The 13,893-nt window shown below is 35.3% G+C and overlaps 1 protein-coding gene across 1 annotated transcript; it reads right to left on the bottom strand.

Annotated features, from left to right (window-relative positions):
* Nucleotides 1-8,905: 8,905 nt before the first annotated feature.
* LOTGIDRAFT_163266 (hypothetical protein) lies at nucleotides 8,906-10,337 on the bottom strand (the record flags this gene model as incomplete). Its single annotated transcript, XM_009059327.1, has 2 exons — nucleotides 8,906-9,510; nucleotides 10,238-10,337. 2 exons carry the CDS (start codon nucleotides 10,335-10,337, stop codon nucleotides 8,906-8,908), a joined length of 705 nt encoding a protein of 234 aa, XP_009057575.1.
* Between the last annotated feature and the right edge of the window lie 3,556 nt (nucleotides 10,338-13,893).

The following is a 13,893-nucleotide window of genomic DNA, read 5'->3' as shown; positions in this document are numbered from 1 at the left end:
TATAAGCAGAAAATGATAGTTGCATATTCAAAAAATAAGAACTTAAATGATAATATTGTTCATAGTAAACTAGGGCGAGTTATTTTTTCTGATTTCAGATCAGAAGAAGAACAGAAGAAAACCCAATATCAAGACCCTTAATCCTAATTTCTAAATATAGTTTGCTCCACCCTAGGCCTGTACATTTGGGAGAATCAAACTCTCACTTCCCCGAAACCAAATTTCATTAAAATCAGTTGAAAACTGTAGTCTCTATTGCGTTCACAAACAAATTTTGACGCATTTTTCCTAAGTCAAGGGCAATAACTCAAAAGCCGTTCGTCGAAAGATCGTCAAATTAGAACTTGACCAAAATCTCAACAATATGAATGATCACACCAAATTTCATTAAAATCAATTGAAAACTGTAGTCTCTATTGTGTTCACAAACAAATTTTGCCGCGTTTTTCTTAAGTCAAGGACACTTCCTCAAAAACCGTTCATCAAAAAATTGTCAAATTCATACTAATATTTTTCTAATTTTCGATAGGGTTCATCCTTGGATGATAACATCCACTCCACCTAGTTTCATCAAAATCCGTCAAGAATTGCGCCTTCTAGAGTGTTTACTAGCGCTTCAAGAACAAGGGCAATAACTCATACTAAATATTTTTCGATTTCTCTGATTTTCAATAGGTTCATCCTTGGGTGATTACAAACAACCATACCGAGTTTCGTCGAAATCAGTTAAGAATTGTGCCTTGTAGAGTGTTTACGAGCAATTGTGGACGGACGGACGGACATGGGTGACGACAATATACGCCCCCCATTTCATGTAGTATTAGCAGTACAGTAACAAGTACCAGTATGAAATATTCAACCTTTAGTCATACACTTCTCTTTAGGGCGATACTGAATAATATTGAGTATGAGTTATTGCCCTAGTTCTTGAAAACGTGTTCAATCTGTAGCTCGTGAAAACTCTAGAAGACAAATATTCAATCTTCAGCGCGGTAATGAATAATAAAACCAAGTTTTGTCAAAATCCAGCAAGAATCATGCCTTTTAGTGTTTAAGAGCTAAATTTGAAAGCGTTTTCAAGAACAAGGGCAAAAACTCACACTTAATATTTTTCAATTTTTCTGATTTTCTAACGATAACTAACACTCATAATACCCAGTTTCATCAAAATCCGTCATGAATTACACCTAGAGTGTTTACGAGCGTTTCAAGAACAAGGGCAATAAATGATAGAAAATATTTTTCGATTCGTCTAATTTTCAATAGGGTTTATCCTTGGGTGAATACAAACAACCATACCAAGTTTCGTCGAAATCAGTTAAGAATTGTGCCTTGTAGAGTGTTTACGAGCAATTGTGGACGAACCGACAGACGGAAAGGGTGACGGCAATATACGCTCCCCATTTCATGTGGCCGTATAAAAAAACGCTCATCAAAATTGCTTCAAGTTAGAACTTGTCCAAGATCTTATCAATTCCAATGATCACACCAAGTTTCATCAGAATCAGTTGAAAACTGTAGCTTCTAACAAAGTCAAGGGCAATATCTCAAAAATAGTACATTGAAAATACATCAAATTCAAACTTGACCAAGATCTCATCAATCTAAAGCATCACACCAAGCTTTATCAAAATCAGATGAAAACTGTAGTCTCTATAGTGCTCACAAGAAATCTTGACCGACGGACAGGGGCGACGACAATATACGACCACATATTCATGTGGGCGTATAAAAAGTGACTGGAAGAAGAAATATTCTAATGTACATCAAATATATCACCATCAATCATGGAAGCTATCTTTAGCAACTTGACTTTAGATTCAGGTGCACCTAATAATGATGTAATCCAACTAGCTTTAATGGGTGTACCAGACATAATTCCCAACCTTCAGCATCTCAATCAAGTAGACCATGTGATGCATTTGCTTACAATCTCAAACTAATTCGGAATGAAGTAACTGCAGCAGATTAAGGGTACCACAAAGGATTTCTTTAGAAGATAAATGCCCACTAAACATATGCTTATCCCTAGTGTCTGTCTACAGTTCAAGCCCCTAAATCCTTAAACGAACAGAACCTCCTGACTGGATTCTCCATTTGAGATCAGGATGTTAATCAGAATTTCAAGCTATGTGATCTTTAGATAACTGACCTATTTTCAGTTTACAATACTGGAAAATTTGAGCAAGTTTATTTTTAAGCCCTATTTACATTTTATCAAACCTTTATTGATGCAGATCTCTGTCTACTCACACTTTAACCATTTATTATATTTGTCTATAAAATATAATTTATTTTATACACTTGAATAACATGGGGATTGATGTCTATGAATTGTCAAAATCAGGACGATCTTTACATTCTGTGGAAATATGAATCCGAGATTTCAATGGTAGCCTATCCATCCAAGTTGAAAATTCGTATTTCAGAAACAGAAAGTCGAAAATGCAGTCGTTGACAATATCCACTCACAGGTACATATTTCAAGAATAACATGGTGTACTCATGTTAATTCATGTTCTATTTGCCACAGTGGGATGGTTAATCAGATGCTATTAAAAGGCTTATTTCATTGCAATGCCCTGCATTGTTTTTGTACTGTTTATTTTTTTCTTAATCAAGGAAGCTTATTTCTCAGAAACAGCAACAGTTACGACAAAACAGATTTCACAACATTTTCTAACCTTTGGAGAATTCTGTACTGAATGTGAAATGAACCTTTTTCTGAGCAACATGAAGCGTCGTTAGCAACAAACAGAAAATGGGCTGTAGATGACGTGTTTATCATCCTAATTTGTTTGGGCTACCTTCATTGTATTTCTTGTAACAAACGACGAATCATAGTAGTTGAAAAATTGCAATTTTCGAAACTTCATTTTCCACTTTTTTTGCTAAAATTAATCCAAAAATGCTGTTTCGGTTGTTTTTAGGCGGATAAACTTGAAACTTACATGGTGGAATTATAGCACACTTTTAAAACTACTCTATCACTTCCGGTTTCGAAGTTAGTGCTTCTGGTGGTATCACTTCCGGAGGAATTGAATTATGTCGAAATAACATATATATGCATAATATACTTTCATTAATACAAACTATTTAAAGTAAGGCAAGGTAACATACTCCCACGGGCAGCTGTGAGAAATTTTTACATTTTTTTGTAACATGTACCATGAATATACTCCATTCGTTTGACATTGTGGCTTTATATCAATGTTGGTTAATTAGTGTCATGACCTCATGTCAGTATAAATAGAATTACAGAGTTTTTATTCATGTCAGTTAAAGCTATCTTCTCCCCAATTTCTATCAGAAATGCACTATGTCAAGTTTGCTTATATTAGGGTGTTCTAGGTTGGATTAAAAGGTGTCATGCTGCAAGTTAAACTGAAGCATCCTGGAACCAGGCCCACAGTTTCATTGACCCACTATATTATCCGAATTTCTTCAAACTTGGTATATACTTGTTTGATTTGAGATTTGCAGGAAAATATTGAAAATATTTTAACTTTGATGGAAATATTGAACTTTGTTGTGCGCATGCGCAATATTAACTTTTGTATTTCTTATCCAAATGTCATTAACCTTGATTTGTATGTGTTTAATCAAAATCTAAATTTGATGGAATTATTGAATTTTTGTTGTGCTCATGCGTGATACATTCTTATTTCTTATCTGAATGTCATCAATCTTGGTACCTGTATGTATGTGTATAATTCAGTAGTAAATTTGGGGGTTATTCTGAATTTATTCTGTGTGCATGCGCATATCCAACTTTCATATTTCTCATCCAAATTTCATCAAACTAGATATTAATGCTGGGTATCGTCAATTGTGCCACAATACAATATGTATCGCAGTTCAAGGATCACAATACGATACATATCGCGATATGGGGTAATGGGATAAAAAATTAACATTTTATCTTCAAAGTTTCTATATATTATTAATTCATAACTTTATAATTGTGATATTTGGTAATATAGTTGATAGAAGTGGTTAGCATCCACTGTCTTAAAAATAGATTCTAACAATTTCAGTGAAAAGATTTTTTATATCATAAACTTAAAAAAATCCCCACTCTTTTATGGAATAAGAGGTATCACCAATTATCGACACACGACGTCGCAATACAATACACATATTGTGGCATGTTACTACTCTTAATTCTGAATTTTTTAGGAATATTGTATTTGTGTTGTGCACATGTGTTGCCTTAATATGTCCATCTTCCTATGTTGCATCAGTACTACTAAGGGAACAGTTCTAGTGATTTATTTATTGTCATACCTGATAAGAACATTCCAACTTGTTATTGCAGCCAGTGTCATGAACAGGTTTTTTTTCAATTTGGGAATATGATTATAAAGTCTCAAAATAAGCTGTAGGAGAAGTCACACTGTGTTAGAGGATTAAAGACACTACCGGTACATTTGTTGATTTGGATACCAGTATATTGAGCTAGATTTGTGTTTGCAGTTTTCTATTTGACGATATTTTTGGCAACAATTTTATTATTTCAGAAATGTGAAAACTCAGTGTTTATCCAAGAACGTATTTAAAGCACAAAAATTTTCAATGAAAATTTAAGAGATAAGCTTACAAATTTGGAATTGAGAATTAAAACATACTTATGAAGAACAAAGGAATAAAAAGTCAATCTGCCTTCCATAGCTATGTACCATGTAAGATCAGAACATCATGACAATTTTGCCTATTTATCAAATATAATAGAGTGAGTGAAATGGGTAAAAAGTGTGAGATTCTTCTTTGTATGTAGGCTAAGTTGTATGTTATCTGTAGCATTAAAAAAATGATTATAACTAACATTTTTTATTAATTAGGCTTATAGCAAACATTTAGGCTAAAAAAAACTGTGTGAATTGTACCCATTTTCCTGAGAAATGTCTAAATTTGAATGTGGGTCATTTTCACATAAAATCCTTCTGAGGGAAACTTGTTTACTCTACTATAAGTAAAATCAATAAACGTTATTGTTTCTATGGACTGGAAGTTTAAGACAAGACAAATAATATGCCACCAAAATTTTATTTAGAACAGTTGTGAAAGAAGAGAAAATATCCATTATTATGAGCTCATAATAAATTATCTCTTTCTGTTTTTTTGAGTACTGTACAATGGAAAGTTTAAAAAAATCTTACATTGGATTTGATTGGTTCCAATAAATTTCTAAATGTTTAGGTGTTCGCTTTGATATAACACAAATAAATGGTCCGTAATGAGAAGCGATGAACAGAATCCACAATACTGCTATATTCCATGGCATTTTGTTACCTGTGAGTAACGTAGAAAATAATTCACTCAGTAATAACAGTATAATCACACACAAAAAAATGTATACCGGTACTAATATTCATTTAAACAGCCCACTGGCATTAAAGATTTAGCAACGACTAGTTATATACAGCATTACATTTGCCGTAATCGTATCCCACAAGAACACAATGAACAGTCACTAACTAGTGAGTCTCGTCTTCGTAATCATAGACTCTAATGATAACAACCTGACTTGATCAACCACACGTAAAATCACGTGGGTTGTTACTAAGGGAAATAACAAAGATTTTATAAACTAAAATTTTGATGAACACTGTGGTGACTGTACCAGTGGCGGCGCTAGTGATGTTAGGCCTACATGGGAGGGGGGTTTGAGGTATTAGCACCCCCAGAAAAAGATTGCAACCCCAATTCGAGCCCCACTTCATTTCTAAGAAATTTCAAAATAAATTATGATATTGATAGGACTAGGCCCACGTCTTTGTCGAAAATAGGCCCAGACGACTGTCGAGTAACCTAATTTCGTGGAAACCTATTATTCGTGGATTTCCGGAAAGGATTAATAATTTACATGAGCGACCTTGCGTGACCTCCGCATTAGTTTGTTTTAATAAACATTGGTTTTCTCTACAATATCAGCTAGTAGAATGAATCCAGTAGTTTCAAGCAAGGTAAAATGTATTAATGTATAGTTTGACAAATACAAAATGGCGGATTTCACTTATTACCAAACGTCACCATTTTTTATCGGCCGAATTTCCTTATAATCCCAAGCGGTAATCGGAATTCCAAGTGTCGTCTGCTAGAATGTAGTCCAACGAATGAAGTCACGTGATCAACTAGCGGATTCCGTGTCAGCAGAAAATTTCTGTGGAACACAAAATGGACCATATTCTTATGTTGTTTCAGTGACTTTTAGCAATAAATCATGCTACGTATCATATTTTGTCAGTCTCTATTTTTTTTTTTAAATCGTGGTTCTTTGAAGGAATTGTCACTAGTTATAATGAATTGATATTAAAGATAAATACTAAGAGAAGTTAATTATACCACCCAGTATCCATACAACGTGTTTTTCTAGACTTATTTATAGATCAAACATTGTACACGAAAATAGGTGAGGCATTCTGCCGCCGTTGCCGAGTTGGTTGCTCATGAAATATGGGTCAAAGTGAAGGATTCATAAAGAAAATCGAAATTTGGTAGAATATCTGAGGAAACCTGTAAGACATAATTTTTTTTCCTTTTTCTTAACTTTGACGAAATTCGGTGTTGAATCCTTATAAAGTTTAGAATCATGGAAATTGACATGCAAAATTGATTCTAAACTTTAAATAGTTAGTAAAATAACGGAATAAGATGTGATCGAGATCTATTTTGGGTGTTTCTGAATAACAGGACGATAATATAGTTTTAATTGGTTTCCCCTTTTTGGGAATTTGTGATATAAAGTAAACATTACCGGTAATACATTTTACCTTGCTTGAAACTACTGGATTCATTCTACTAGCTGATATTGTGCAGACAACCCATGTTTATCAAAACAAGCAAATGCGGAGGTCGCTCATGTAAATTATTAAACATTTCCGGAAATCCGCGAAAAATAGGTTACCACGAAATTAGGTTACTTGACTGTACTAATTAGGGCCTATATAGGCCTAGGCTTATTTGTAGCAGACTAAATTTTTGACGGGTAGGTCTTTTTGGTAAATTTTCAAATCCGTTCACATTTAAAATATATCATGTATTCGACACAGGACATAGGCCTACATGGAATAAGAAAAAAATTCTGAAAATCCTAAATGTCCTATTCTCTTCATTAAAAAATGTGAGAAAGAGTGAAATTCCTCTTTCTAGACAGTTCCCTGATACCGCTTTTCATTATCAAACACTTCCAGAAGTGAAATGTTCACTGTTAGAGCTTCGCATTTTCTCTTTGAATAGTTAGTACAGTTTTAATACCCTACCATACCTTACTATCTCCCACTCTGTCTTTCCGCTCTGTCTGCCTCCCACCCTATCTGTTACTCACTCCCACTCTGTCTCTCCCACTCTGTCTGACTGTCTCCCAATATGTCTGTCTCTCTCCCACTCTCTCTGTCTTGTCTCACTTCCAAGCTGTCTGTCTCACTTCCACTCTGTCTGACTGTCTCCCACCCTGTCTCTCTCTGTTGTTTAGCAGGTAGGGCCTATATCTCAGACTTCTAAATTTTAGGTAAAGTATGGTGAGACATGACAGATGCTGTGTTGGAATCTGTGACAACGATACTCGTTATCTCGATCGTTATGACATCAAAGATCATGTAGGCCTAAATTCTTTGAAATTCCACAGATTTCCAACAGGTGATGAGACAAAGAGGAAAACATGGGCCGCTTTAGTACATAAAGGAAGAGTTGGGTTTATTCCAAGCAGTGGCAGTAGGATTTGTTCTACTCATTTTGCTGATGCACAGCAGACTGCAAGAAATCCCAATCCAACTCAAGAAATTGCTGTACCATCCCATGACATCAACAATGATGATCTTACACCAGTGTTGCCTGTGGCAATGCAGTTCGAGCAAGGCAAACAGACGTTCGTTTTTTCACTGGTTTGGAATCAACAGAAACGTTTCAAACCATCTTTCTATATCTGAAGCCAAGAAGTCAGCTTATGAGGTACTGGGAAGGTCCTAAAAGGATGTCCAAGGAGGCTAAATCTTCAAAATACCAGCATACAATGGACGAAATCATATCGTCACCAGTTTATCCAGAGGGGGATATCCTGCCTGTTAATAGGAAGGGCCCCGAGAGGAAGCTTAGCCTTGAACAAGAGTTCCTTCTTGTTTTAATGCGTCTCCGACTAGGGTTGTTTGTAAGAGACCTGGCATTCTGATTTCAAATCTCGACCACGCGTGTCTCGCAAATCTGGATCACTTGGATAAAACTCTTATCAAAGGAGTTACGGCACCTTATTTTTGGCCTTCTAAAGGTCAAATAGTTGCAACATTGCCCGATGCATTTAAGCGGCTATATCCTAAGACAAGGACGATAATTGTTCTGAAGTTTTTGTGGAAACGCCAAGTTCACTTAAGGCACAGGCTCGTTTGTGGAGCGACTACAAGCATCATTGCACTTTTAAGTTTTTAGTTGCAATAACTCCTAATGGAGCTATCTCGTGGATATCACCTTGTTTTGGCGGTCGCACCAGTGATTTACACATTGTTAGAAATTCTGGTTTTTTGGACATATTAGATCCTTATGACACTTATGGCAGACAGGGGATTCAAAATGAAGTCTGACCTCGTTATGCGAAGGTGTTACCTGGCAATTCCCCCCAGTGCAGCAAGTGGCACACAAATGACCACTGCTGATATTATGGAGACCAACAAAATAGTCAAGTAATATTTTGTCACAATGTCCACAAAACTCCAGGGGAGTTATGGCAAGAAGGGCTTTTGTGACGTAACTCTTAAAAAATATTTCCAAGTTTAATGAAACTTTCTGCCATAAAAGATCGTCCTTTTCAATCAAGGCCACAAAAATTTCTTTTGTTGTCCAAACTGCGAAAAAATCTTGCAATGAATTAGAAAGAGCAATTTGTGATGTTATTTGAGTATAGTATTTGTGGCTCTTATTCAAAATCATTAAATACACATTTCTGAAAGTTTTCTGTAACATTTTCACTTCTTATGTTGTATGGGCATTTAATTTCAATAACACTTTTGCCATGACACTTGCAGTACACAACACTATCAGGTGACGCTCCTATGTAGGCTCGATCTTTGTCCACAAATAACCCTGCACTTTCCAACTTAAATTTATCATGCTTGGTAGCTTCATGTGCATAAAATGCTTTAAGGGCCTCTTTCTCATGATCTTTGCCCCATCTTACTGCATCCACTTTCTCCAAATGGTTCAGAATGATATCGGCTGCAAGGGGTGTTATTTTGGGATATAACGCACCTTTGACATGAGCAATTGCATTAACCTTCGTGTAGTATTCATGGTGTTGTGAAGCTGTTAACCGACCCTTTCGATGTTCAATCCATGAAACTGTATCAACCTGTCCACGTGTCATTTTTTCAATGCTGGCTACATCCTCTGCAGAAAAACACAATCTTTGCAACAGAATGGTTATCTTGTCTTCGTTTGAATCTTTTAGATCTTTTCGTATAATGTCATTTACAATACCAGACACTGATAACTTTGCAAATGAGGGGATAGACATACCTTCACCTGATTTAAACAGCATTAGGATTTGATATTGCTATGTTCTTAAGAAGAGTAGTAAAGCGGTCGCCTGTCATGGTACGATGTGGAGTCTGTCTTGGGTAGAAAGAACTGAGTTCACCCATTCTAATTTCCTCTCTACGAACATCATCTCCACTGTTATCAGGAATTTTTGACCGAATTTTTTTTCTGACCACAATATTTTCTTTGGCACTCTTTGTTGATTGGTTCCATATACATGGAACTGACGTACAAGATGGTGATGTAAATCCATTGTTGTTGGCATATTCAACTTTGTACAAAGCTGCCATAATGTGATTGCAGCACCGGCTTGCACCAGCCATGCAAGAGCACCAGGCAGTTAGAATTTTTCCGTCAGGCTGAACAGCAATCCATAGCTCTTTCTCATCATGGATGGACATTTGGAAAATAACAGGATAATATTCTTATTTGGCTTATGAAATAAAATTTTCCTAACAAAATTACTGTCAAAATAACTGTAGGCCTTTTGATCTTTGTATTTGCCAATGTACTCCATGTTAAAACACTCAGAATAAACTCAAATATGTTACCCAATGTTGTTGAAGGCCAAGAGGACAAATCATCTTTCTTATCTTCGTTTGGGATTGTTTTGGGATCGGGCAAATTAAAATGGCTTGTTCTTCGCTGGAAAGAATTATTGGCATTCCCATTTCTGCAGCTGAAAAAGCCCTGGCAACCAGTTCTACCTTACAATAACCACTTATAGATATGCCTCTAACAGTTAAAAAATCCTTCAATTGACTCATCCCCATTTCCAAAAAGTCCTGATAAGTTTTCGAATGAGTTGCCATTTTTCCTAGGCTTAGACGCGTTTTGTTTACACCGAGTAGGCTAGGCTTTTCTACGAAAAGAAGAAAAGAAAACTAATTAACTTCTTCGATTACTATAAAATTCATAAAGTTCTATGAATTGGAATATCCTTACAAGTATAAAATATATTTGTTGTAACAATCAGTGTTCTAGAACTAGAAACAAGTTCGCGCCAACTACACCTAGACCTACCGACTATCCTTTGTTACTGTTTGATCGCTGTACCGATGACGTAATATCATAGCGGTCAAAGTCCACTTTGCTACCCAAACAAGATGGCGGCATTTACTCGGATATGGTTTATTATATTTTATGAAAAAGTTAAATCATTTGTCTTCAATAAACTCTGATCAGATTTTTCAACAGTTCAAATTTATTGTTGTAATGGCACAATAGATATATTTTTCTCTGTTGACTGCTCTTCATTCATTCTACAAACTTAGAATGACGTGGACTTTCTTTGCTACCAGCCATGGGAAGTGTCCAAATGACGCTCTAGGTGGAAATGTAAAAGCAATGGTACACAGGAAAGTTATAGATAGACACCGTATTGTAAAAGATGCTGTTAGCTTTCGAGATGCTTTGGTATCTTCAATACATTCATTGAATGCCATATTTTGACCACTGGTGATATCAAAGATGTGTACACACTACTTAAGATTGGTGATTTATGGATAGATTTGCCAACTATCCCTGGAACATTGAACATTCACTTTGCTGAGTGTGTGACTGATGGAAGGATAAGTTCTAAGTTATACAAAAGTTCAGCCAGTAATAGTGTGCACATTTTATCAACCAACCTACTGAAACAAAAATCCAACTAAGGCAATCAAAGAATGAAAGCAGTCGTTCAAGAAAAGTTCTCAATTGATGAATACCCATGTAAGATTTGGCATATTAATTATGGTGATCCGAACGACGAAAAACTCCAGGAAGAGTGGATATCTTGCTTTGGCTGTTTGGACTGATTTCATGAATCTTGTGCCCATGACAATAGTGATGTAGATAATGGCAATATCTTTGTTTTTTATTTGTTTGCGGTTATATATTTATCTAATTATTACTGTTGGTTTCATCAAATGAACTTACTGCGAATAGTTGACGAACCCAGATCCAAACAAACCCGATGATGCAATTCTACAGCTTTCAGAGATTTGTCCCAGTCGAAACGATCTCACATTTAATGGTAAAACATATTTACAAACTTCAGGGACAGCTATGAACAAACGATTCGCCCCTACGTACGCAAACCTTTTTATCGCAGAGTGGGAACGCGAGGTGTTGCCCCTCTGCCCATTTGACCCACTTTTTTTACGGAAGCTTTTTGGATGACATTTTTATGGTTTGGACTTATTCTATCGAACAGTTTAGGGAATTCTTTGAAATTCTCAACAACCACCATCCTTCCATCAAACTTACCGCAAACGTGAGTGACAAAAGCATAGACTTTCTCGATACCACTGTATTTAAGGGAGATTCCATAGCAGAAACAAATGAACTGGATATTAAAGTGTATTTCAAAGAAACTGATACTCATCAACTCTTGCACAAGAGCTCCTTTCACCCAAAACATACCTTTTCTGGTATAATTAAGTCACAAGTTTTACGATTTCACCGAATTTGCACAAGATCTTCTGATTTCAACCAAGCCTGTACGATTGTTTTCTCAAAACTGAAAAAGCGTGTGTACACTAAACGATTTTTACGAAACATAAAAATTTCGACGTTAGCACAGATAGCAGCTAAAACAGGCTTTATGCCGAAGTTTAAGGAGTGCTCCATGTTAGGCTAGTAGATGCAAAACATGTCCCTTTATATCAGAAACTCATTATTTTGTAAGTAACGAATAAAAGGTACCCGATCGAGGAACATGTAACATATGAACATCCGAATTTAATATATTTTATTTCCTGCAAGAAATGCCCCAAACAATATGTAAGAGATACTAAGAATAATTTACGAACTCGTTTTACTGCTCACATGTCGGATATCAAATTAAAGAAAGACACGCCTGTATCACCAGTATGAAATATTCAGTCATACACTTCTTTTGAACTCTTTAGGGCGATACTGAATAATATTGAGTATGAGTTATTGCCCTTGTTCATGATAACGTGTTCAATTTTTAGCTCCTGATAACTCTAGAAGGCAAATATTTAATCTTCAGCGCGGTACTGAATAATAAAACCAAGTTTTGTCAAAATCCAGCAAGAATCATGCCTTTTATTGTTTAAGAGCTACAATTTGAAAGCGTTTACAAGAAAGGGGTCAATAACCCCTATGAAACATATTTCGATTTTTTTGATTTTTGATAGGGTTCATCCATGGGCGATAATAAACCTTCAAGAGAAATTCCCCCATGTCTATGAGCAGAAAATGATAGTTGCACATTCAAAAAATAAGAACTTAAATGATAATATTATTGTTCATAGTAAACTAAAAACAATCAGTACATAACAGATACTTACGAGTTATTTTTTCTTATTTTTTCTTATTTCTTACTTAGTTATTTCAGATCAGAATCAGAACAGAAGAAAACCCAATATCAAGACCCTTAATCCCAATTTATAAATAAAGTACATTTGGGAGAATCAAACCCTCCCTTCCCCGAAATCTCAATAGTTGATGAGCTATATCAAGGATGCATAAATCATTTAAAGAAAGATAGCTTGCCAGTCAAGGTAATATACGCTCACTGGCAGATTTGATTTTGAACAGTAATAATCACCAGTATGAAATATTTAACCTTCAGTCATACACTTCTTTTGAACTCTTTAGGGCGATACTGAATAATATCGAGTATGAGTTATTGCCCTAGTCCTTGAAAACGTGTTCTATCTTTAGCTCGTGAAAACTCTAGAAGTCAAATATTCAATCTTCAGTGCAATAATGAATAATAAAACCAAGAATCATGCCTTCTAGAGTTTTTATGAGCTATAAATTGAACGAATTTTCAAGGTCAAAGGCAATAACTCATACTAAATATTTTTCGATTTTGCTGATTTTCAATAGGCTTTATCCATAACAAACACTCAAGCCAAATTTCGTTAAAATTCGTCAAGAATTGTGCCTTCTAGAGTGTTTACAAGCTAAAAATTGAACGCGTTTTCAAGAATAAGGGCAATAATTCATACTCAATATTTTTAGATTCTTCTGATTTTCAATAGGGTTCATCCTTGGGTGATAACCAACACTCAAGCCACATTTCGTTAAAATCCGTCAAGAATTGTCCCTTCTAGAATGTTTACAAGCTAAAATTTGAAGGCGTTTTTTTTTTGTAAACAATATTTTATTCATATAGAAAAGGATTGGGGAACAGGCTTTCGCCTATATTACCCCTCTCCCGAAAAAAAAACATTATATAAACAAAAATTGTACAATAAAAATAAAATGAAACATAGTAATTTTGTTATTTTGAAATTAACTTAACATTTTTATATGAGAGATAATTACACCTCAGTGCTGGTGATATTGGTTGAAGATTAGGAAATGCAGAATCTTTTACTTAACTGAATGAAATTATGAACTTGCTGGAGA

Source organism: Lottia gigantea (genome assembly GCF_000327385.1).
Source record: "Lottia gigantea unplaced genomic scaffold LOTGIsca_38, whole genome shotgun sequence".
NCBI classification, from domain to species: domain Eukaryota; kingdom Metazoa; phylum Mollusca; class Gastropoda; family Lottiidae; genus Lottia; species Lottia gigantea.
Note: the sequence above shows the minus strand (reverse complement) of the source record. Positions and strands in the feature narration are given on the sequence as shown.